Below are 26,578 nucleotides of genomic sequence, written 5' to 3'. Positions count from 1 at the left end.
AAAAGTAACAGTATGCATGTCTCTAGCTCGTAACTTAGTGGCTCATAAGTGCTTTTTGTCAAATCTTTGATATCCTCTTTCATTTTGTGAAGTGTTTGCTCCCTCTTTCCATCTTCTACAAAGCCTTACAAAATATATCGTTCAACATATTAGGGTACCATGAAAGCAATAATTTGTGATATGGAAAGATGTATTTTTGCCACAATAGAAATGGGATTAATTTAGTCTTTTGTGTTTACACGTGCACCAGAACAATGGGTTTAACTGTAAACAATTGTGTGACAATGTACTTAATTTTAACACATCTACTTACACAATACTGTCTTGCATACAGAAGTTAGAATACTAAAGTAATGCACTATATTTAATTCAAGAGCTTTTTTAAAAATTCATTCTGGGGGACCTGGACATCTCTAGCAAGGCCCGAGTTGCTCTTGAGAAAGTGATGGTGGACTGCCTTGAACCGCTGCAGCCCTGTTGTGAAGATGTTCCCATAGCACTTGTTAGGTTGGGAATTACAGAATTTGAACTAGTGACAGTATGTGACTTGGAGGGAGGCTTGGAGACGTTCCTGTGCAACAGTTGCCAATGTCCTTCTAGGTGGTAAAGTTAGGTGTGCTCATTCAAACAGTACAGTCTTTTTTCAGAAAGTATTGGCACAGTAACAATTCGAAAGTTGCAATATAGAGAATCCCAGGCACAACGCTACAATCCACTACCTTGTGCTGTAGTGCTTGAACATATTAGTGTCATCCCACCGATCTGTCTAAAACTCATCCCATATGTTTGTAGCGTTACGTGATAAAACCATTTTACTTGGTGACATTATTACTGATTGGTTATTTTTGTTGGCTTGGTGCATTCACGGTATCGCCTAATTCTGTGTGGCTATTGCATTACTCTCCATTTTTCCTGCTGATAATGGAGAGGGGCAAATTTAAGATTTATCCTCCACAAACCAACATATGGCATGAAGTAGACAGCCATAATAAGGAAAACATGAGAGAGCTAATCAAAGAAAAAATTAAATGTTCTGATTTTTACCATTTACCTTGTTTAAAAAAGTTATTATTTGAAGTATTAAGATATTTAATACCGATTTTATTTATCTTTGTAATGTTGTCTCAGTAGATGAACTGAGCATAATAGATGTTGCAACCTGTAATATTTTATATAATCATTTATCAGAACAGAAAAGCAGCCAGTAATTGTTAACTTTAGCTTTGTAAAAGATAAAGCCAAGGTTGTTATATTGTGAAGTAGAAACAGAAATACTCAGCAGGTCTGGCAGCATCTGTGGAGAGAGTTAATGTTTCAGGTCAATGACCCTTCTTCAGAACTGGGAGTACTTAGGGATGTAATAGTTTTTAAGCAAGGCAACTTGAAATTGAAAATGGGATGCTCCTACGGGCAATTGAAGGGAAAAGTGCAAGACCGCAAGGGTTGGAGAACTGAGCAGAGTGCTTGCCCTTAGGCAGATCATATCGACTACTGCAGGGAAAGAGGGCTGGGAGGGCAGGAAACAAAAAAAGGGAATGTCTGTGCTATGGTACAGGGCAGGAGAGGTTAAATGACAAAAGCAATGATGGTGTGAGGCCAATGGAAATGATAATGGGATAAATAAAGGAACAAAGGCTGTACCTAGAGGCCTAAGTGGGAAAAGCGGAATTACCTTGATCAGCTATTGTCAAAAAATATTACCATCTTCTTTCGTCTTGCACAATCATTCCTTTTGTCATTTATTCTCTCCTGCCTTCCACCTTACCTTTTGTTATTTCTTTCCTTCTACCTTTCCCTGCCTTGCTTAAAATTGGTTTCATCTCTAAGTGCTTCCAGATCTGACAAAGGGTCATTCACCTGAAACATTGGGCTGGATTTTCACTCTCAAGGCAGGTTGCGGGAAAGTTCTCAGCTCAGTCCACCTACCTCTGGAGAAAATGCCTACATGGATGGGATTTTAATTGTGGGGGAAACGGATGCGGGCTGCCGTCCTGCCAGCTGACTTGGGGAAAAGTTCGGAGGCAGCCACGGACTGCTGGATGTGAAGGCAGGCTGTTTAAAAGGCCTATCTTGCTGCTGTGGGGCCTCGTCCTAGTCATAATAAAAGCGGACCCCCCCCACCCCCCAGCCCTCACCTCTCAGACCCCTTCATCCCTCGCACACTCCCCATGCCCCCCCCATGCCAAGCTATGGCACTTCCATGCCCATTCATCCACTGTACACTGTATAGAACCAGTGAACCCTATCGTGACAGTAGGATTGTGAAAAAAACTTTAAAAGTAACAGCCATCCATTGATAACTTTCCAATTGCTTTAAAAAAAATTCCTTTTTTACTACAGCCCAATAAACGGGTCAATCATCCAGACCCTTTGAAGTATCAATAGCTGAAACTGAAAGCATTTGAAACCCTTTGTATAAATAAAAATTGTGAAATTGACAGCTCTGGCTCTCTGATCTATCAAGCAGTGTTTTCCCTGGGGATCAGATGTTTCAACAGGCTAGTGGCCTTCTGGGCTCTTAGCTAAACTTCATTATATATTCTTGGCTGAGAGCCCAGAAACTCATTGGAGTACTAAACCACCTGAGCCGCAGGGAAAACATTGCTTGATTGAGAGCCCCAGCTCTCTGATCTATTCTGTCAATTTCACAATGTTTATTTACATAAACTAAAGAGGTTTCAAGTGCTTGCAGTTTCACATATTGATATTTTAAAGGGTCTGGATTATTGACCAGCTTATTGGACGGTAATAGAAAGGAGTTTCTTTTCTCTGCCACTATTATGTTCATCAGTTCTATACAGTGTGTAGTGGGTGAATGGACATTGAAGTGCCAAAGCTTGGCATGGGCGAGCATGAGGGGCCATAGGCGTGGTTTGGGGGGCATACCTGGGCCTGGGGCTTGAGGGGACATAGTGGGTGGGTGAGGGGGCCATGAGGAGGACCTTTTGAACTTAGCTTTCTAAAGGTGCTCTCATGCAGACCATGGTTCCTGACACCCTTTGAGCTGCTATGAAGCATGACTCTTTGAAAAGCTGGTAGGACTCCATCAAAACTGCGGAGGACTAGGACAAGCCAGTCCCCTCAATGGAGCTGACCAGGTGAGGAGTGCAGGATGTGGGCACACGACCCAAACCTCTCCGTTCCCTTAAAAGGCCCTCCTGAAAATCGGAAACCCAAGGAATAGGGTCAGGAATTCCAGAATTGGGCCCCACCCACAATTTTTAAAGGGCTCCCAAGTCATCACAACTTGGTGAAAATCCAGCCCAGTAACCCTGTTTCTCTCTCCACAGATGCTGCCATGCCTACTGAATATTTCCAGCATTTTATATTTTTATTTCAGATTTTCAGCATCTCAGTATTTTAGTCTTTTTGTTACATTGTATATTGATTAACAAGCGATTTATTTTGTCTTAAAAGTGAATAGTTAAATGATTTAGTAAGTGGGATGGTATGCACAGGTACAAATAGAATATCTGTTGTGTGCTAGCTTAAGAAAGGTATTCTGAATTTTTAATTTGTTGTGTTCTGTGGTATACCTAATGTTGGAAGTAGAAAATCATTTCTCTTGTCTCTTTTCAGAGTTGCTACAAATGTTGTACGGCATTTGTGTGAAAAAGGTAAAGTGCTTCATTAACTTCTTGGTTATGTTCTCACAACCATCCTTGCTTGTTGAAATTAAATATATGCTTGCATCAACCAGCTTTGCAAATATTAACCCTATGCTTTGAATGAGTAGCTCAACATTGGTTTCAGATTGCAAACTTATCAATTTGCTCAGCTTGCCACAAAGTTTAGTTTGCAAATGAAATTTGTATAATAACATTCTATGAACCCAAATTCTGTGGAAGGTTCTAAAGTAGATATTGGCAACAGTGATCTCATTTGACCCTCATGATACCTCTGAATCAGTGGTATCTGTGGCAAGATCACAAAATGCTTACAAAAAGTAAGGCCTATCTTGGCTCATTCATCCAGAATGACCCAACAGTAACGCTCCCTCCGTTTCTTCTTCAATAATTCCGGAGCCTTCATCTTAACTGTTCTAACCAGGAGTCTAATCAATATATTGATCGCTGCTTGTGTGAAGAATTTTCCTGATAACAGGCCTACGTTTGCCTTTTACTAATTTGAACTGCTGGCCCCTTGATCTTCTCTTAGATTCTGAGTTGTAAATTCTATGTATTTAATAATAATGCTATTTTATTCAAGAAACATGTTTGTAGCCCTTAGGCAGAATTGCACAATTGTAATTTACATCAAAAAATTCATAGGCTAAGTAATCAGGTTAAAAACATGCAAACACTTAACAATCATGTACAATAGTAGTGAAAATAGACAAACAAATTGAGCAAGTAACAGGGAATTGTTGAATGGGGTATTAAAAGAAGGGTAACATTGAATTAACATTATATTAAAATTACATGCAACTACACCATTCCTACATTGGAGGCACTGAAGTGCACTTAAATTTCATCATTTAAGTACTTCATTAAGGATCTGAACTATGTGAGGAGTTAGGCTACATCAGTACCTTTCCACCCTGCATCTATTATTTGTTTAAAAACAAAAAAACTGCGGTTGCTGGAAATCCAAAACAAAAACAAAAACAGAATTACCTGGAAAAACTCAGCAGGTCTACCTGGAACCGATGCTGCCAGACCTGCTGAGTTTTTCCAGGTAATTCTGTTTTTGTTTTTGTCTATTATTTGTTTATCTGCTTGCATCACCCTTTCAGGCAATTCATTCCAAATCATCATTACTTGGTGTGTAAGAAAATTTCCCCCCACTACCCTCATGACATTTTGATAATTATCTTAAATATATGTCCTCTGGTTGCTCACCCTTCTGCCAGTGGAAGCTTGTTCTCCATACTTACTTTATCAAACACCCTCATAATTTTGAACATCTATATTAAATCTCCAAATAGCCATCTCTGCTCTAAGGAGAACAACCTTCTCCAGTCACTTCACATAAATAAAGTGCCTTATCCCAGGTACCATTCTAGTAAATCTCATCTGTACTCTCTCCAAGGTCTTGATATTCTTCCTAAAATGTGCTTTCAGGATTGGGCAGAATGCTCCACTTGAGGCCAAGCCAGTGACTTCTAAAAGTTCAAGATAACTTCCTTATACTTATAAATAATTTTAACCTTTTATCGCTGGTCAAAAAAGAAAAGAAAAGCTGTTCTTTGGATATAACTGTTCCCACTGAAGACATTGCAAATATTTTTACGTTAGTACAGTATTTCCATATTAGAGGACTCTGTGTAACCATGCATTGCAGCTACCGTTGAAGTCTGCAATGTTTGAACAATGTTACATACCTGGGGACCAAAATCGTAATTTCATTGAATTACATTGAATTTATAGCACAAAAACAGGCCATTCATCCCAATAGGTCCAAGCCAACATTTTATGTTTCACACAAACCTCCTCCCATTCTATTTATTTTACCTCAACCCATCAACGTATCATTCTATCCCTTTCTCCCTCATGTACTTGGGTAGCATTCCCTTAAATGCATCTGTTCTATTTGCCTTAACCACGCCACATGTAAGCAAGTTTGTGCCGGTTTCTGAATTCCTTTTGCATTTATTATTGACTATTTATATTTATGGCATGTAGTTTTGGATTCCTCACTTAATGAATCATCTCAATGTCCGCTACATTAAGTCTATTCATAGCTTTAAAGAGCTTCATAAGACCATCCCCCAGTCTTCTCTTTGCTAGAGAAAAAAGCTGTGGTTCAGTCTTTGCTGATTGTTGTACGCTCTGTTCTGGTATCATCCTTATAAATTTTTTTTGCTTCTTATATCCAATTTGTAAAATGAAGAACAGAACTATGTATAGTATTCTAAGTGTAGTCTAATGAAGATTGTATATAAGTTGAAATAAAGTCTCTGCTTTTGTATTCTTGTCCTGTCGAAAAGAACCCCAGTGCTTCATTTGCATTTTTTATGCTTATTTTTAAACCTCTTCTTTGAACAGGGTTGTGGAGGGTCCTTTGCTTTGGCCCAAATGTGCTGCTAGGCTGGCAGATTTGATGCTGATGGTAACCAAATGCTGTTGGTGCTAGTTACCTACTGCCTGGTTCACATCATCAAAATCTGCTTTTCTACTGCACCTAATATCATGTGACAGATTTACAGTGGAAATTTGCCATTTCCATCACCCCCTACAGGTATACACAGTACTGCAGATAGGTCTCAACACTTTTGATGACTTTTCATATACCTAGGAATTTATGATGCATTTTGAAATCAATTTTTGCAATCCAGTCCCCAATTTTAACATCGCTGAATGCGGAGTATAAGTTGACCCAGTGTATAAAACGACCCCATTTCTCCTGCCTCAAAAATTGTGTTTTTGCATATACTTGGTGTATAAATCAACCACCTCTTTTCAGCTATGAGATGCTGTACTCACATTAGTAGTCAGCCTCAATTTTTCACCACACAAATGCATGTTTCACTTACTTTACAACTGGGTGCAAGGGATCAAGCAGGCAATACGGTCTGTGTTGTGTAGATGCGTGGGAGTTTAAGACATGCCCACGCAGAGCAAACCCCTTATGGCGAGCAATGAAGAGAAATGAGTCTTCCAACAATGAAGTATGAAGCTAGTATCATGTTAACGTTTACTAACTTATCAAATAACTGCTGCAGCGAGGGAATTTGGTGTTCGTGAAAAACTGGTGTGAGCATGGATGAAAAAGGGATCTGCCCTGATGTAGGTGCCCAAGACTCAATGCATCACTGATCAGGGACTAACCACTGGCCGGATCTTGAGATTGGAATGGGTCCTCGAAAATCATCGGAATGGTGTCATTGTCACCTGAAATGCAATGTTCACATACGTACTTAAGTGGGCTAAATCAAACCCCAAGTCCAGCAAAGATTTCAGACCAAAGCTAGTTGGTGTAGTCACTTTATGGAACAAAAATGTCTAGTGTTATGACAAAAGGCCGAGATTACTGAGACTACTAAAAGACTTTAGTGCCAAAATTGTCTTTTGCCAATTACTTAAAATCTGTGCCCTCTTGTTCTCAAGCCTTTCACACGTGGGAACAGTTCCTCCCTATCTACTCTGTGCAGGCCCGTCATCATTTTGAATACCTTTATCAAGTCTCCTCACAGCTTTCTCTAAAGAAAACAGCCCCAACTTCTCTAATCTGTCTTCATAACTGAAGTTCCTAATCCTTGGAACAGGTAGGTTTTAAAGGGTGTCTTAAAGGAAGTGAGACAAGAGAGGTTTAAGGAGAGAGCGACAGAGCTTAGGGCCGAGACAGCACTGCCATCAATGGAGGAGCGATTAAAAATCAGCAATGCGTAAAAGGTCCAAATTGGAGGAGCACAGAGATTTCAGGAAGTGGAAAGCTTGGAGGAGGGGAGAGAGAGAGAGAGAGGGAGAGGTGAAAGCATGGAGGGATTTAAAGCCATAGATGAGACTTTTAAAATTGAGATGTTGCTGGACTGGGAGCCAAAGTAGGTTAGTAAGCGCAAGTGATAGGTGAATGGGACTTGACACGAGCTAGGATACAGGCAGCGAGTTTTGGATGAGCTCGAGTTCAGGAAGGGTGCAAAATGGTAGGCCAGCCAGGAAAGCACTGGAATAGACAAATCTTGAGATAATGCCATGAATGAAGGTTTCAGCAACTGATGCAGCAGCAGAGTTGTATGATGTTACAGACCTGGAAGTAGGCAATCTTGGTAATGGATAAGATACCACACCAAGACTTCAAACAATCTGGTGCAGCTTCAGTCAGTTGCCAGGGAGGTGGGTGGAGTCAGTGATGTAGGAGTGGAGTTTGTGGCAGAGGACAAAGACAACAGCTTCAGGCTTCCGTATATTTGGTTGATGGAAATTTCAGCTCATCCAATGTTAGATATTGGACAGGCAGCATGACAAATTAAAGACATTGTGGGGGGTTGAGAGAGGGTGAGGCAGTGCTTGTTGTCATCAGCGCATATGCGGAATTTGATGTGTTTTCAGAAGATGCCACCAAGCCTTGTCATGTAAATGACAAATAAAATGGGTTGAGTATAGTATCTTCTGGGACTCTGGAGGCAGTGATATGGGAGCAGGAAGGGAAGCCACTTTAGGTAATTCCCTGATAGATAAGGCAACTTGATTGATAAGAACAGAACCAGGCAAGTTCAGTCTTGCTAATCAGAACACTTGTACCTTGCCTGAGCACATTTCACCACCGCCGAAGTGACCATTAATTAAATGATAGAAGTGCACAGACTCACCTGACAACACTCCCACAGAGCTTTGTTTTGGTTACGTTAACCTAGACACCTCCTACAAGCACATCTCCCCTCACCCTCCTCCCACAAAGCATTATTTAGTTTATTGGACAACTTCCCCATCCTGCTCCTCCTCACCATCTCCCTTTCCATTCCCTATTACCTCTGTCCCTCTACTAGCCCACTAGCAGTGTTACAAAGACACAATATTCATGGATATAGCCTTCCTCACTGCTTTCCACCTGCCAGGTTTCCTGAGGCCAGGGAAACCCCATTGACTGTGGTTCAAAATAGAATCATTGTTAAAGTAAAGGCACAGCCATATTAGGATATTTAAATGATAACCCATCTCCTATGAGCAGATGGGTTACTCGCTGGTGCACAAGCTGTCATCAGGTCGTTTAAAAAATGCAGTTTATCCAATTTAATAGAAGAAAAGGAAAATGATTTATGGAGGGATGATTCTGAAAATGAAAGCACCACATCTGATCCAGATGTGATCCTTGCAGTGATGCTAAAGCCAAAGTCACCCAATGAAATCAGTGAACTCTTTGCATAGGATGTTGAAGATAATGAATTTGATGGGTTTTAAAACTCTTTCATTGTGGTTGAAGGCATCTTTGTGCAACTAACTTATTCAATAAACCACACCATATTAATATGAATTACTGGTATTATGTTTTTCCTTCACATTTCAAAATGGCATCCACCCACACTGGCGGTTCACATTTTATACTTGACACATAAGTCGACCTCCGTTTTTGAAATGATTTTTGGAGGCTTCAGTGGTTGATTTATATGCCAGGGTGTATAATGCAAGGCGGAGGATTGTGTGAAATGAGCTTCCATTAAAGTCGGTTCGTGATAAAACATTACACTCCCTTAAAATAGTTGGATAATTGTCTGGCTAGAAATGAGATTGGAGGTTCTATAATAAATTCAAACAGAGATGAAAGATTAATTTATAGTTCAATATGAAGCACATTATTCAAGGCTTGGTACAAAGTTCACAATTTTGCTTTCATGGGAGATTTGAGTTTAGTCAGCACTTTCAGGAGATTTAAATAAAAGAAGGCTGTGACAATGCAACTTGCACCTGCTACATTGGAGGGCATAGGCTTGATGAACTCTACACTTTGTATTTTCATAATTTGCTTTGTGGACTGACTGGTTATGATGAGTCAATGCAAAATATAATTCAGCAAAGCTACTTAGTCTTTTCTGGCTACCTTCTCCTCCCCACCCCAATCCGACTTCCCAAGCTGCAGTGTCAGTATTTAGCCAGTATTCAGCTAAACTTCAACTTCACTAATTTTGGGACCAGCAACAACTTCGGAGCTTTTTACTCTTGAGCATATTATGTTACTGGAAAAGTACCAAAAATTTAAGTGTCCACATGCACAAATTATAGAAATGTGTGCACAGGTACAAAAAAAACAATCAAAAAGGCAACTAGAGTTTGGCTTTTATTTCAAGGGGTTTACAATTCAAATGTGAGGAAGTGATACTTCCGTTGTACATAACCTCAGACAGACTACTGACTATATCTGCTGAACAAATTTCCGTTTTAGGCACTGAACCTTAGCAAAGATATTTTGACCTTGGAAGGGTTACAGAACGATACCAGGACTTGTCAAATAATTAAATTACACAGACAAGTTGCATATGCTTGATTTATGTTCTCAAGTTCAGAAAAGTGTGAGGAGCTACCTAATTTGAGGTCTTTAAAGTGGTGGATAAACTATGTCCTGTTAGGGAATTCCTGATTGGGAATTTAGCAACAGGACATAGTCTCAAAATTAAAGCTATGCCAGTTAGGAACGAAATCAGGAAACTGTTATTCTCACAAAAGGTAATGGAAATGTTGAATTCGCTGCCCCAAAAAGTTGTGGTTGCTGGGTCAGTTCAAATTTTCAAGACCGTGATTGATAGATTTTTGTTGGATAAGGGCAAAGGTGGGTAAATGGATTTGAGATACAGAGCAGCCATAATTTAATTGAATGGTGGAACAGATTGGAGGGACTGAATGCCTGTACCTATTTCTACATGTTCGTTGGGCAGGGTGGGGGGTAGCATTGGAAGTGCAAAGCATTTCAAATGCTGTAATATATCTGGATGGTATAATGGCAGCAGAGGGGTTGTGAAGCCAGCTCGTCATATGAGGTGCAATAAAAGAGCCCTCTAGCTCTTGATAAACGTCACTTAATAAGTCACCCATCCTGCAATGTACAACAGCAGCATAACTGAACTTTGCTGTTGCTGAAGATGTTAGTTACACAGGAAGATTAGAGAAATGTGCGGCCAATGAATGTTATTTAACTAGCAATTTATTGCAGCATGATTATAAAACGCTAATCTTTTAATTTAGTTACATATGATTGCTTTCATCCTTAGAGACCCCTCCAGATGCCCTAATTCTGGAATCTCCTTTCACGAACATTCGGGAGGAAGCCAAAAGCCACCCTTTTTCACTGGTAAGTGGTCTGTTATTTTAAGTAATGTCCTATACCGTGCATTGCAAAGAAGAGCATGATTCTCTCTGCCATCATCAGAATGAATGACTGCTCATCAAATTAAGACCTATCATACCTCTTGTATGAAGACCAATATATATTGAAAGTTCCACGGATTATTTGGCACTAACATATAGGTTTACAGGTGACATTGTGGCCTAAATTCAGTTATACCTGTTCACAACACTCAACAATAGCAATATACATTCATATTGTACCTTGAATATAGTAAAACATTCCATATTAACATTACCAGACAAAATTTGGCATCTGAGCCACATAAGATGTAATGACAGGTGACCAAGGATATTCAAAGAGAAAGGGATTCAGGGAAGGAATTCCAGAACTTAGGGCTAGGATTCTAAAGGCACACTAGCCAGTGGTTGGGCAAAGGAAATTGGGGCTGCTTATGAGGACAGACTTACAAGGTGACAAATACTGTGTTCTGAGCAATGGATGTCCAAGATTATGGAATAAAGAATTAATGTGTTGGCTTCACATTTTGAATACAGTGCTACTAAAGACAAAACTGGATTACATTTGTTTGTATCCAGTCACCTGTGCCTCTTGATCATACTATTGCCTTAAGGAAATTGCTGTTTAATCCTAAAGACTCACTGGTCTTTGTCAGCCACATTTTTTGTTACTTTGCTTCAGAAGCAATGCTGCATTGGTTAATAAAGGGACATTGATTAAGCTGCTAAAACTGCCAATAGGATCCTTGACTTTATAGAGGTGTTCAGTATATATGCAAGGAATTTCTGCTAAACTTTTCTAAATCATTGGTTAGGCCTTAGCAAGAATATTGCATCTAATGCCGCAGATAGATGAATTGCTGTTCAACAGAGCTTAAACCATTGTCCTTGTGGATTGGTTAACTAATGCCGTGGAGGTGGGTTTGGCAGGGGATGGACACCAAGGTGAAACGTTAGAGAAGAGAAACAAGGTGCACAGAGCACTGGGAGAGACAAATGGTACCAGAGTAAAGAATAACATATGAACAGGAAGGATCAGATGGGGGCAATACAATGCAGTCAGGATGGATTTGGAGTTCATGTGTGCGAAAGCATGTGGTGTGTAAATAAGGTTGGTGAGCTTCAGGCACAAGTTGCCAAATGGAGCTATGATATAGTGGCAATAAGAGAGACTCAGCTCAAAAAAAGGGGAGGATTGGAAAATTAATATTCTTGGCTGAGGTATTTGGGGGAAAAATAAGTAAGGAAAAATCAGAGGGGTTGTAGCAGTATTGATAGAATATTGTTGCCACGGGATGATGTTGAGGGGTTAAAGAATCTGGTTAGAATTAAGGATGATACAGAAGTTATTATGCTACTGGGTGTACTTGACGGTTTAACAAATAGTGGGAAGGAGATAGAGGAGCAAACTATTGAAAATACAAGAATTATAGTGATAAAGGGGGACTTTGATTATCTTCATGTAGCCTGAAATAAGTGTATGGGCTAAGAGGGTAGAACCTCGTGAAATATGTGCAAGAGACCTTAATCAGTGTATTCCCAACAAAGGACTTAGATCTAGTTCTGGAAAATGAAGAGAGGAAAATGGAGCATGTTTCAGCTGGGAATCATTTGGGGAACAGTGATCATAGTCATCAGTTTAAATAGTTATGGAAAAGAACAAAAAACAATCCAGCGCAAAAATATTTAACTGGAGGAGAGCAAATTTCAGTGAGTTGAAAGAAATCTTGCCGAGGTGGATTGGAATGAAAACTCCATAGGCAAAACGGTAATTAAACAATGGAAGACCTACAAAGACGTAGCTTGGGTACAGAACAGACATATTCCAACGTGGGGATAAGGATTGGCATCCAAAGCTAGAGTTCCCTGGATGGCTAAGGATATAGAAACATAGGAAAAGGAGGCTTATGACAGATGTAAGGTTCACAATATAATGGAGAACTAAACTGAATACAGAGGAGATCTTGAGGGATTAGAAGGTCAAAGAGAAGTTACAAGAATAGTTCAATGGCTAACACAAAAGAGAACACAAGTCTTTTAGAAACACACAAATAGTAAGAGCGTAGTCAAAGGCAGGTTGAGGTCTGAAAAGATCATCATGTGAGGGCAATGGACTTGGCTAAGGTACTAAAGTGAGTACTTAGCATCAGTCTTCACTACAGAAGAGTGAAAAACCCAGCAATTATAGACCAGTCAGCCTAATATTGGTGGGTGGGTAATTTTGAGACATTATTCTGGCGCAAAATTAATTGACAGTTGAAAAAATGCAAGGCAGCATGGTTTTATTAAAGGCAAATCACGTTTGACTAACTGATTTTTTAATGAAGCAACAAAAACTGAGGGTTGATGAGCATAACGTGTCATTGTTGTGTATATGGACTTCCAAAAGGCATTTGATAAAGTACAACATAACAGGCACATTAGCAAAATTAATAGGGCAGTGGCAGCATTGGAACAAAAATTGACTAAGCGCAGATGTATACTTGAAAAGGAAAAATTTGAGGGTTGTGGGGAAGGAGCTGGAGGACGAGACTAATTGGATAGTTCTTTCAAATTTCCAGCACAGACAAGATGAACTGATTGGTTTCAACATTGCTGAACCAGTCATTTCATGAAAATCTTGTGCAAAAATGTGACATCCTAATATTGTAAGGCTGGTCATGGGAATATTGTCAGTAAGGAAGAACTACCAGTTGCCACAGGAGCATGAGCCCTGAACAAAACTAACATTATGAAATGGCTTCCAACTCACCCGTTCTAAGGCAACACAGCTGTGGGACAGCAAAAAATTATTCAGGTATCTCCCTTTAATCACCTAAAACTGCGCAGCAATTCTATGCACTGCTTTCCTTTTAATTGCATCTTTTTAGAGGAGATTTTATCTTTCCATTTTCTCCCAGTTGTTGACTCCTGTTAGCGTATGGCTCTATAGATGTAATCAGCGGTACTTTGCACATTTGTAAACAAGGATGAAGAAGTGCTAGAGAGTTTTACAAGGATGGGGTTGTTCCAGTGAGAACCATGCCTAATGTTGCCTTATATCCAGGAGGAGCCAAAGTGGTTTGGCATTCCACCTGCATGTACATTGAAACCAATGGCCACCATCCCACAAATCAGAAAAACTTGCTTGCCCCACTCTGGAAATTGAACCTGTGACCTCTTGTATCATTCAATTACAAAGTCCTTACCAGATATATTTGTGGAAAATTGATGTCACTTTCAGTTTTTTTAAACCTGTTCTGACCAATGGGAGCCTGGTAGGTGACTTGGACCTGGGGATCATACAATTCTGTTGTACATACCAGCAGTAATATTTCTAAGGCAACCCTCGTAGGGAAATTACTGCCTTCCCTATCACACATGCGTGCACAAAGGAGGGTCATGTTTTTGTTTAAATTCATTTTTGGGGTGTGGGCATCACTGGCAAGGCTGACATTTATTTCCCACTTCTTAATGTGCTGAGAAGGTGGGCTTTTCTTCAACTTTTGGAGTGACTTGCTGGCCGACTTAATAGGGCAGTTAAGAGTCAATCATGGTGTGAAACCAGAGTTGCATACATGCCAGACTGGGTAAAGATGGCAGATTTCCTTCATTTAAAGAACATTAGTGAACCAGTTGGGATCTTGTGGATTATAGTCCAGGCTTCTGGAAAACTTTTCCAGTAACATAACCACAACACTATTGTGCCTGAGATTAGTTTCGAATGTACTGGTAAATTGCTTTGAAATTGAATAAATCTCAGTAAATCCTGCATCCCTTTCTGCTTTCACATTGTGAAATGGCTGATTTTATTGCAGTAGATATGGAGTGAAAATTAGTCTTTTTAAAGCAATCTCATGTCTTGGTAACAACACTAACAAGACTGACTGGATTTCGGTCTGCCTTATGAAAAGGGGTTATTTGGTGCTGTGCTAGATTTTTTCTCTTCCCTTATCTATGAGGATAAAGAATCAACTTTGCATGAGTTTTAGAATAAAATATTGATGTTTTACTTCAGAGGGCATATTATTGAGATTGGACAGGTGCAATGAGGGTGCAGTTCCAGGAGTGGTTTGCATTTCTCTAACCATGCTGAGATTCAGGTGGGCAAGACATTCAAAGTTGCATCTCAGGTGAATAAAGCCATAAAAATGACAAAAGTATAGATTGTAAAAGTCAAGTCTTAATGTATAAAATCTTTGTAAAACCTCAGTTGGAGTACTGTGCAGTCTTGGGCTTCACATTATGGAAAGGATGTTGAGGCAATGGAGAAGGCACAGTGCAGACTCCCTAGGGTGCTCCCTGAAATGAGGAAATGAGAAAAGAGATGGGATTATGGGGCAATTTGATGGAATTGTTTAAAATTTTGAGGGAACGAGTTGGAATGTGTAGAATCAGCCCGTTTTCAGTGGTTCAGGGGCACAGAGTGAATGAACATTGACATGAGAGATTTTGGACAGAGAGCAGAAGTATTTTTTACATAGCTGTTGAAACTGTGGAATGTTCATGTGGGATATTAGTGATTGAAGCAGAAACTATGTAAACATTTAAGAATAAGTTAGATGGTTGAAGGAAAAATGAATAAAGGGATATTGAAACTGAGTAGGCACGTGGGATTGATTACGGCTTCTGCTCGCACGGAAGGTGAACCTCAACACGGCCTTTTTTGTGTGTTGTATTTCTACGTAGTTCTACAATCAAGTACTGTGTTCATTTGGATTTAATTTAAATTATGACAAAATGTAAGCACAAATAAAACTTCCCATCGTTTCAATCAAGGCAGATTAACATCAGTGTTTATACTTTTAATTTGGATGTAATTTAGGATTAACCTCTTTAATTACTACCTACTTTCTATAAATTTCAATTAAACGATGTTAAGTGGAATTATCAACTGGTTGATGCAGTGCATGATTGTGATTGATCTGGCCCACCAATCATGGAGTAATTTGTAGATAATTCAATAAAGTGAGGAATGTTTCAATGGTAACTAGAAAAAACAGCTGCCCCATTGGTCCAGATCACCGTATCAGGAAGGATATATTTGCTTTGGAGTGGCTACAGTGCAGATTTACCATACCAGAATGTTACTGGGGTTTCGAAGGTTAAATTCTGAGGACCGATTGAATTAATCTGTATTCCTTGAGATTGGAAGATTGAGGGGTAATTCATTGGGGTCGATACTGAGAAACTAGTTCCTCTGGGGGGAATTGAGAGCGAGGGGACAGAATGTGCCTCAGGCCATTTAGGAGAGAAATCAGGAAGCAAATATTCACACTAAAGGTATAGTTGAAATCTGGAATTCGCTGGCCCAAAAAACTAGGTCAGTTAAACTTTTAAGATTTTGCTAGATTTTTGTTAGGTAAGATTATCAAGAAATATGGAGCTAAGGGAGATAAATGGAGTTGCAACATATATATCAAAGCCGTGATCAAATTGATCAGTGAAGATCTGAATGGCCTATATGGTGCTGCTCACAGGTGGCTTGGGTAATGTCTAACATGACTCCCCACACCTGCATTCTGAGCCAGGAAGTATAACCCATCAAGAATGGGAAAATTTTAAAATATAATTTGCTGGACCTCCATAAGATTTAAATGTTTATTGTCGTTTCCCTCCAGGTAGCTATTAAAGTGAATGCTGATAACTCATCAAAATATTCAGTGAAGCACCGCCACCACCACGCCCCCCCCCCCCCCCCCCCCCCCCCCCCACGTCGCCCCAGTTTTCCAAACGACTTCTATTATAGTAAAGTATCTAGAATGCTCCTAAAGCAGCTAGATGATCTTGCCCTGGATGCCAGTTAAACCACATACTGACATACCCAAGTTTTATTGGGTTAAAGAGAGGCGAGAAATTGCTGCTGCTGAACTTAACATTCGCAGCTAGCGAAGCTATACCGGTGGGGTTTGGTGTATTCCCAATCACTGCCATTGCACACTCTCTTTCTGAAAATATTCCTATTCAGCATATGCTGGTGAGAAGTTCCAAACTGTTGTTGCCTATCCTCCTGAGTGCAACCCATGCTCATTAGTCATTAATTGACCAAGTAACAACTATGCGTTTGAGAGGAAGCTAAGCAGAATTTTTTGGGATGGAGCTGCTCCAAGAGGCAACCATTGGTACTGAAGGATTAGAATAGAGCCTTCTGTGGCAGTGCCAGGAATCCAGTATCTGAGCAAGGCCGGATTATACACCACTCAGCAGGGCACTATTAATGATTGAGTCATAGAGGTCTACAGCACAGAAAAAGGCCTTTTAGCCCATCAGAAAAAGGCCCTTCGGCCCATCGAGTCTGTGCTGGTCAAACAAGTAACTAACTATTCTAATCCCATTTTCCAGCACTAGGCCCACAGCCTTGTATGCCATGGCATCGCAAGTCCACATCCAAATACTTCTTAAATGTTATGAGCGTTTCTGTCCATACCACCCCTTCAGGCAGTGAATTCCAGATTCCCACCACCCTCTGGGTGAAAAACTTCTTCCTCACATCCCCTCTAAACCTCCTTCTGCTTGCCTTAAATCTATGCCCCCTGGTTATTGATTCCTCCACCAAAGGGAAAAGTTCCTTCCTGTCTACCCTATCTATACCCCTCATAATTTTATACACCTCAGTCATGTCCCCCCTCAATCTCCTCTGTTCCAGAGAAAATAACCCCAGTCTATCCAGTCTCTCCTCATAACGAAAACTCTCCAGTCCAGGCAACATCCTGTTAAATCTCCTCTGCACTCTTTCTAGTGCATTCGCATCCTTCCTATTATGCAGATTCCAGAACTGCACGCAATACACTAGCTGTGGCCTAACCAGCATTTTCTACAGCTCCAGCATAACCTCCCTGCTCTTATTTTCTATGCCTCGGCTAATAAAGGCAAGTACCCCATATGCCTTCTTAACCACCTTATCTACCTGTCCCGCTACCTTAAGGGACCGGTGGAATATGCACACCAAGGCCTATCTGATCCTCAGTACTTCCCAGGGTCCTACCATTTATTGTGTATTCCCGTGTCTTGTCTGTCCTGCCCAAGTGCATCACCACACACTTATCCGGATTAAATTCCATTTGCCGCTGACTAGCCCATCTATATCCTCCTGTAATCTAAGGCTATCCTCCTCACTATTTACCACCCCACCAATTTTTGTGTCATCCGTGACCTTACTGATCAACACTCCTACATTCAAGTCTTAATTGTTTATATATACCACAAACAGCAAGGGACCCAAATCCGTTCCCTGTGGAACCCCATTGGACACGGGCATCCAGTCATAAAAACACCCCTCGGCTATCACCCTCTGCTTCCTGCCACTCAGCCAACTCTGGATCCATTTTACCAAATTGCCTTTGATCCCATGGGCTCTTACCTTCATTATCAGTCTCCCATGCGAGACTTTATCAAAAGCCTTACTGAAGTCCACGTAAACTATGTCAAATGCATTGCCCTCATCTACGCACCTGGTCACCTTTTCGAAAAATTCAATCAAATTGGTCAGGCAAGACCTCCCCTTAACAAAACCATGCTGACTGTCCTTGATTAATCCCTGCCTCTCCAAGTGTAGATTAATTCTGTCCCTCAGAATTGCTTCCAATAGTTTCCCCACCACTGAGGTTAGACAGACTGGCCTGTAGTTCCATGGTTTACCCCTTTCTCTCTTCTTGAATAACGATACCACATTGTCTGTCCTCCAGTCCTCTGGCACCTCTCCTATGGCCAGAGAGGTATTGAAAATTATTGCCAGTGCCCCTGCTATTTCCTCCCTTGCCTCACTCAACAGGCTGGGATACATTTCATCTGTGCCTAGAGATTTATCTACTTTTAAGCCTGCCAGGCCACTTAGAAGCTCCTCCCCTTCTATATCACAGTCCTTCTGCCGGATTTCCATACCCACATCATCCCTCTCACTTGTGAGTACTGACACAAAGTATTCATTTAGAACCCTACCTACATCTTCTGGCTCCAAACGCAAATTACCAGTATGGTCCTTTTGGGCCCTACTCTTTCCCTAGTTAACCTCTTACTCTTAATGTACTTGTAAAATAACTTTGGATTTTCCTTTATTTTACCTGCCAATGTTTTTTCATGCTCCCTCTTTGCTCTCCTAAGTTCCTTTTTAAGTTCCCCCTTACACATTCTATACTCCTCTAGGGCTTCCGCTGTTTTGAGCCCTTGGTATCTGCCATAAGCTTCCCTTTTTCTCTTTATCCAATCAGGTATATCCCTCGACATCCAGGGTTCCCTGGATTTGTTGGTCCCATCCTTTATCTTTACTGGAATACGCTGGCCCTGTACTCTCCCTGTTTCCTTCTTGAATGAGTCCCAGTGCTCTGACGCAGATTTACCTAAAGGTAGTTGCTCCCAGTCCACTCGGGCCAAATCATATCTGATCTTATTAAAATTGGCCTTCCTCCACTTTAGAACTTTGATTTCTGGCCCATTCTTGTCCTTTTCCACAACAACCTTGAATCTAATGGAGTTATGATCACCATCTGCAAAATGTTCCCCCTCTGATATCTCTGCCTCTTACCTGGCTTCATTCCCTAAAATTAAATCCAGGACCGCTCCCTTTCTTGTAAGACCTTCTACGTACTGGCTTAAAGAGCTCTCCTGGATGCATTTTAAGAATTCCGCTCCCTTTAAACCTATCACACCATGACTAACCCAGTTAATGTTAGGGAAGTTGAAACTCCACTATTACTACCCTATTATTTTTACACTTATTGACTTACCAGTGTGGCTTGTTAACTTAATTCACAAGGGCACAGGGAGAGGGATTTTGGGATTCTTTCCCATTGTTCCAGAAAATCCTGCTAGCCAATGTTCTATCATATTGGGTCGCATGCCAACTGGACAATAAGGGGTTTCTGCTTGGCAGTGCAATTTTAGCTCTGCAAAAGACTTTCTTTCCTGGAGGGTTTTTAATCAGAAAACTATGCAAGAGGAAATTAACTTTTTCTTTTAAAGCTTCAGAATTCTGTTCTGTTTATCAGCAGGACCAACAATTTATAGTTTGCTGCAATTCCCTGTTAATAAGCATTCCCCAAGTAATATGAGCACAAGCTGCATTCCAGATGTTGTAGTTCAGTCATATGGGGCATTCTGGACTGGGGTTCATTACTGATGTTTGTGCTTTCGGGCATCTTTTCACCTTGTTGGGCCTCTATTCAAGCCAGACAACACTTAGGCCTATTGGCATGTTGTTGCAGAGATTGCTCACACACAGAAGAGGGTTCTAGGAGAACAATTAATAGTTGCATTATAAATTATTGAATGTTCATTCTGTTGGAGTATCGTACAATATCCTCAGGACATTGAGAAAGCAAGATGATAGAAGCATTTCCAAAAATATTTTGAGCAATTTCATTGGTTCCCTTTCTCCTGGAGGTTAGTTTTTTAAAAAATTGTTATTGACTTTTGATAGGCCTTTCCCCTATTTGCTCATTCCTCATTGGCAGTTTCCCTACCCTCTGGCTGCTTAAGCTTTCCTAACTGTTTGGGGCACTTCACCTCAAATATTGCATTCTCTTGAATGATTTGTTGGCTATTGTATGAGTATGAGATTCAAGTCAATCAGGTAAGCATTACAGACGCTTTGCAATCGTGTGATGCTATTAAAGGGACAAATTATTTTTCATGGATATGTACAAGAGGCCCCATTTTTACGAGTGCAGGTAGATTATTTGGTCGCCACACTGACACCAATCCTGATTCCAATCCCTTGCAGGAGCTAGAGTCTGCGTTGGACTAATAATTCCCCACAGGAAGTGTGATTTGTGGGTTCAAAACAGGCTTGCAAATAAAAATGACTGTCTCTTATTTTAAGGTTTTGTCTCCCTACCTTTTCCTTTTCAAACTCCCAGATTGCTCTTGGTTTTCTTCTTATTTTGCTGTCATCAGTCAGCTGTGATCTGCTTCTGTCCTCGCAGCCTTCCAGACCTTGGGCTTGCTTACAAACAGCCACACATGCCTTTTGCTGCCATTTCTACATTACCGCAGTAATGATTGCTCCTTCGACAACCCCTACATAGGGTTTCCAAATCTAGTTGAATGCATTCCAGGAGGGTTCAAGGCTGACATCCCACATTCAGTCACCCTGCCCTCATGCTTCTGTCCGCCCAACATGTCTATCTCGTAGAGCACCACCTTCCCATGCCAATTAGAAAGTAAACACATTCCTTGTTACTCGATTGGATGGTTTTTGACTTAAGTTATGGAGCTCTTTTTCCTATCTCCAATATAGCAATAACTAATAATCAAAATGAAAAGGAAGCACAATGCTCCTATAATTTATTTTCTGGTTTACTTTTAATGGTGTCATGGAGATTGATTAGAATTGTTTTCCTAAATGTTTCCACCTATCTACCTCCCCTCCTTTTAAGACCCTCCTCTTTAACCAAGCTTTTGGTCACCAGTCCTAATATCTCCTTATGTAACGTTATGTCAAATTTTGCCTGGTAATGCTCCTGTGCAGCATCTTGGGATGTTTTAGTATGTTAGGCGGTCCTATGTAAATGCAAATGATTGTAATTGTTGGAGACCCACTATAACCCTACCGCTATAATATTATTTCACGGGATTCTAATATTTAATGTCTTAACTCATTGGAAAGCCCAACGGTCAGTCCTTAATTTGGCCTTTGGTTAATATATAAGCCATCCTAAAAATATTAGGGAAATGTAGACTGACATTCAAAAGCAGTTAGCTGTGAGTCTTTTCAGTCCTCATCAGAAATAATCATGTTGAATCATATGTTAATAGCTGTAATGAATGATTCAGTAGGTTTTATTCTGTAGCAGAGGTACCATTATCTATTAAAAGTGCTTAGCTTGTGCCTCCTGTTTTAATTAGCTGTTGATCTCTCTATTCTACCATTAACTCTGCATGATCACTGTACCTTTATTAGAAATATTCATTTAATAGTAATAAAATATTTAAACTGCTCGGGTTTCCTTTTAAATGGCAACAGATGACAGCTATTATTTATTTCAACTATGAAGCTAGGTCAGTGAAGAAGGAACATTGAGGAAAGTCACTGAGAAGAGATTGAAATGGTATGGTCATTTGTTGTGTACCGAGAGAGGAAATGGGGTGAGGTGAGTGATGAGATTGCCAGAGGAGGAGGAGGAAGGCCAAAGACCAGATAGAAAGGTGAAGCGGTGCAAGACTTAAATGTAACTAGATTGGATGAGGAATGGGGGACTGACAGGAGATGTAGAAGGATGATTAAGCCAACATTGTGGTTACCCCAGACAAAATAGGAGAAGCCAAAAGATGATAATGAAACCAGGACTCTAATCTTTGCAGGACAGATGATATATTTTTATATAGTTTGCAAAAATAGTATCAAAATTTGCTGTGGACTACATGGCTTAAATGCCATGTCTGTAATCTCCATTGTGGTTATGTCCTTTTGAATTCATTATTCTGGTTGTGAGGATACAATTATCGAACTAGGCATAAAATATCCAGTCTTCTGAAATCTAAGAGTAAATCAGCAGATAATGCTTGAGGTTACAAAGATAATAAAAGGTCAAAACTAAAGGCTTTGTATCTGAATGTACATAGCATTTGAAACAAAACAGATGAACTTAAAGCTCAAATAGAAATAAATAAGTACAACCTGACAGCTATTACAGCGACATGGCTTCAGGATGACATAGATTGGGACTTGAATATTGAAGGGCACATTACATTTAGGAAGGACAGGAAGCTAGGAAGAGTGGAGGGGTGGCTCTGTTAATTAATGATGGTATTAGCACAATATAGAGAGATGACCCAAGTTCGGGAAACCAGGATGTAGAAGCGATTTGGGTAGAGATGAGAAATGATAAAGACAAGAGTCACTTGTGGAAGTGGTGTATAGGCCCCCTAACAGTGGTCACATGTAGGACAGGATATAATGGAAGAAATAATGAAAGCTTGTCAGAAAAGCATGGTGATAATCATGGGGAATTTTAATCTACATGCAGACTGGAAAAATCAGATGGGCAAAGGTAGCTTAGATGAGGACTTCATTGAATGCTTCAGGGATAGTTTCTTAAAACAGCACATTCTAAAGCCAACTAGAGAGCAGGCTATACTAGACCTAGTATTGTGCAACGAGATAAGATTAATTAATGACCTTATAGTGAAGGCATTCCTAGGTAGCAATGATCATAATATGATTGAATTTTACATTCAGTTTGAGGAAGAGAAGAGTGGATCTAAGACTAGTATTTTAAACTTAAATAAGGGCAATTAAATTAAATAAGGGCATGAAAGCAGAGTTAGCTAAAGTGAACTGGAAAATTAGGTTAAGGTATAGGTCAGTAGAGATGGATTTAAGGGGCTATTTCAGAATACACAGAATAGATACCTTCCAACGAGAAAGAAATTCCAAGGGGACAACCCACCATCTGAGGTTAATTTAAAAAATAATAAAGATAGTTAAAATCTTAAAAGAAAAAGCATATAATTACGCAAAGATGGGTGGCAGGTCAGAAGATTGGACAGACTATTAAAAATAGCAAAAAAACAAAAGATTGATAAGGAAGGAAAAATTTGAGTACAAGAGAAAGCTAGCTAGTAATATAAAAACAATAGTATGAGTTTCTATAGCTATTTTGAAAAGAGATAACAAAGTGAACTTTGGTCCAAAAGAGAACAAGTGCGGGGAATTAATAATGGAAAATAAGGAGATGTCAGATGAATTGAATCAGTATTTGCATTGGTCTTCACTATAAAGGATACAAGTAACACCCTAGCAATAGCTGTTAATCAGGAAATAGAAGGAGGGAGGAACTGAAGAAAATTGTAATCATGAGGGAAGTGGCACTGAGCAAATTGTTGGAGCTGTGAACTGACAAGTCCCTGGGTCCTGATGAGGGTCTTAAAAGAAATGGCTAGTGAGATAGTTGATGCCTTGGTTTTAATTTTTCAAAATTCCCTAGATTCGGGGAAGGTTCCATTGGGAAAATAGCAAAGGGAGGGAGACAAAGCAGGAAGCTACAGACTGGTTAGCTTAACATCTGTCTTAGGGAAAATGCTAGAAGCTATTACTAAAGGCGTTATCGCAGGCCACTTAGAAAAATTCAAGGTAATCAGACAGAGTCAACATAGTTTTGTGAAAGGGAAATCACGTTTAACCAATTTATTGGAGTTCTTTGAAGAAGAAACATGTGCTGTGGATAAAAGGGAACTGATAGATGTACTGTACTTAGATTTCCAGAAGGCATTTGATAAGGTGCCACAACAAAGGTTATTGTGGCAATAAAAGTTCATGGTGTAGGGGGTAACGTATTGATATGGATAGCAGATCTGGTTGGCAAGATGTAACGAGTGGTGTGCCACAGGGACCAGTACTTAAATGACTTGGATGAAGGAACTGAAGATATGGTTGCTAAATTTGCTAATGATACAAAGATAGGTAGGAAAATAAGTTGTGAAGAGGACATAAGGAGGCTACAAAGGGATATGGATAGGTTAAGCGAGCGGGCAAAGATCTGGCAAATGGCGTATAATGTGGGAAAATGTAAATTTGTCCATTTTGTCAGGAAGAATAAAAAAGAAGCATATTATCGAAGTGGTGAGAGATTGCAGAGTTCTGAGATGCAGAAGGATCTGGGTGTCCTAGTGCATGAATCGCAAAGGTTAGTATGCAGGCACAGCAAGTAATTAGGAAAGCCAGTCAAATGTTATTGTTTATAGTGAGCGGAATTGAATACAAAAGTAGGGCGGTGATGCTTCAGTTATACAGGACATTGGTGAGACCACATCTAGAGTACCGTATACAGTATTGTTCTCTTTATTTAATGAAGAATGTAAATATGTTGGAAGCAGTTCAGAGAAGGTTTACTAGCCTATTCCTGGAATGGGTGGGTTGACTTATAAGGAAAGGTTGGACTGGCTAGGCTTGTATCTGCTGGAGTTTAGAAAAGTAAGAGATTTGATTGAAACATATATGATCCTGAGGAGCCTTGACAGGGTGGATGTGGAAATTATGTTTTCTCTCATGGGGGCATCTAGAACTAGGTGTCACTGTTGAAAAATAAGGGGTCCCATTTAAGACAGAGAAGTTTTTTTCTGAGGATCTTGAATATTTGGAACTTTCTTCCTCATTAGGTGGTGAAGCAGAGTCTTTGAATATTTTTAAGGCAGAGCTAGACAGATTCTTGATAAGCAAGGGGGTGAAAGGTTATCGGGGTAGGCAGGAATGTGTAGTTGAGGTTACAATTAAGTCAGACATCATCTTATTGAATGGCGGAGCAGGCTCAAGGGACCGAGTAGCCTACTCTTCCTAATCCATATGTTCCAACCCTCAGCATACTTTTCTTGTCAACAGTCCTGTTAATATAGCATAGCTCATAATGATTGTGCTCTGTTGCCATAATTGACATAATGCTATGTTCTTCAGGTTATGTGCAATTTTATTTTAAAAATTGAATTGGTATTTCACCATCAGTTTGATTTGAGTAATGTTATCAGTTCTTCGGCACCATTAAATATGAACTGTAGGTTATGGGTATGCTCTTTGAAGTTGGCTCAGTTGGTAGCATTCTCTTGCTCAAGTCAGAAAATTGTGGGCCTAAGCAACATTTCAGAATTCGAGCACATAACTTAGACTAACCAGTCCAATGTAGTAAACAAGGAGGTAATAGTGTGTCACAGGTGCTGTCTTTCAGAGTAGATTAAATCCAAACCCCATTTGTCTGTCCCAGCTCAGGTGAAAAACAAAGAGCTCATGCCATATTTGAATAAAGGCCAGGACAGCAAACCTCCTTCAACCAGCTTCTTCAAATAGGCTTGCAATTTGGAATTTTTTTATTCTTAGGATGTGAACGTCACTGGCAAGTCGAGCATTTGTTTCCAGCTGTTATATTTGCCTCTCTAATATCAGTTGTTCCATTTCAAAATCAGTCATTGTTTATGAAGTTCTTAAGATGTTTTGAGGCCTGTTAATGTGTAATCAAGCTTTTTATTCTTATTGATTCCTACCAGGCACATGCTGAGGAGCAGCCAATCACATGCATGATTCAACAACTTTAACCATAGTCTTGATTTGCAGGCTGTTGCTCCGTGGCTCCCAGGCCTGCCTTCCCATCCTAAGTGTTTTCTCCTGCCCCAAGTGCTTTCATATGCTGCAGTGTCTTGGTATGGATGGGAAGATATTTGCATTCTCCTGAAGCCAATTGCTGATCACAAAGTTTCAGTGGCTTCTGGCTGTTGGTTGAGCAATGGATTATATTTTACATATGTATACACTTGATGTTATTTATGTAAACTATTATGCAAGTAGTTTTTGTGCTGAAAACGTATTTTGGAACGTTTTGCACAGTAACCTTTCCAGTCTCATTCTCCTCAGTATTTTCCCCCAAGCATCTGCCTTGAGCTCAGGTGCCTTGTTTTCCTCTAGAGACCTGCACTTTTGAGTTCTGCAGAAACAAAATTTAATTGTGCAGTAGTCCAAATGCAAGTCAGGAGAGGGATTTGGTGGCTCTGAGACCAATGAAAGGGAAGAGGTGAGCATTCTAAAACTGGGAAATGGGAATACGGTTATTGGAAATGAGTGGGGAGAGGGGGCAGAGCAAAGTAAACATAGGCACACAGGGATTTCTAGGCAATAAAGACCAAGATCCATCTAGTTTCCTTTCTAGTAACCTAGTAGTCACATGAATCAACAATAATGGAGTTGTTTGACTCATCATGACAATCAACCTCTACAAAGTGATGCAGAAAGAAGAAACTGTGGAGCAGGTAAATAGAGAATACCATAAGATGAGGTTGAGGAGATGAGGGGAGAAAAATAAAATAGGAGGAAGGTACTGGACAGGAATGAAAAACTAGGAAAGAGCTGACGCCATTCTTGAGCAAACTTTTGAAATCTGTTTGAA

The 26,578-nt window shown here is 40.1% G+C and overlaps 1 protein-coding gene across 2 annotated transcripts in view; it reads left to right on the top strand.

The window, feature by feature from the left end:
- abhd12 (abhydrolase domain containing 12, lysophospholipase) overlaps nucleotides 1-26,578 on the top strand; it is a 154,321-nt gene that overhangs the window by 108,367 nt on the left and 19,376 nt on the right. For both annotated transcript variants that reach the window (XM_041177024.1, XM_041177014.1), the window contains 2 exons: nucleotides 3,580-3,617; nucleotides 10,643-10,722. In XM_041177024.1, the coding sequence (XP_041032958.1) occupies nucleotides 3,580-3,617; nucleotides 10,643-10,722 (118 nt within the window). The remainder of the gene's footprint in view (nucleotides 1-3,579; nucleotides 3,618-10,642; nucleotides 10,723-26,578) is intronic.

Source organism: Carcharodon carcharias, chromosome 2, assembly GCF_017639515.1.
Source record: "Carcharodon carcharias isolate sCarCar2 chromosome 2, sCarCar2.pri, whole genome shotgun sequence".
Lineage (NCBI taxonomy): Eukaryota > Metazoa > Chordata > Chondrichthyes > Lamniformes > Lamnidae > Carcharodon > Carcharodon carcharias.
The sequence above is the reverse complement of the archived record's forward strand: the minus strand, read 5'-3'. Positions and strand labels throughout refer to the sequence as shown.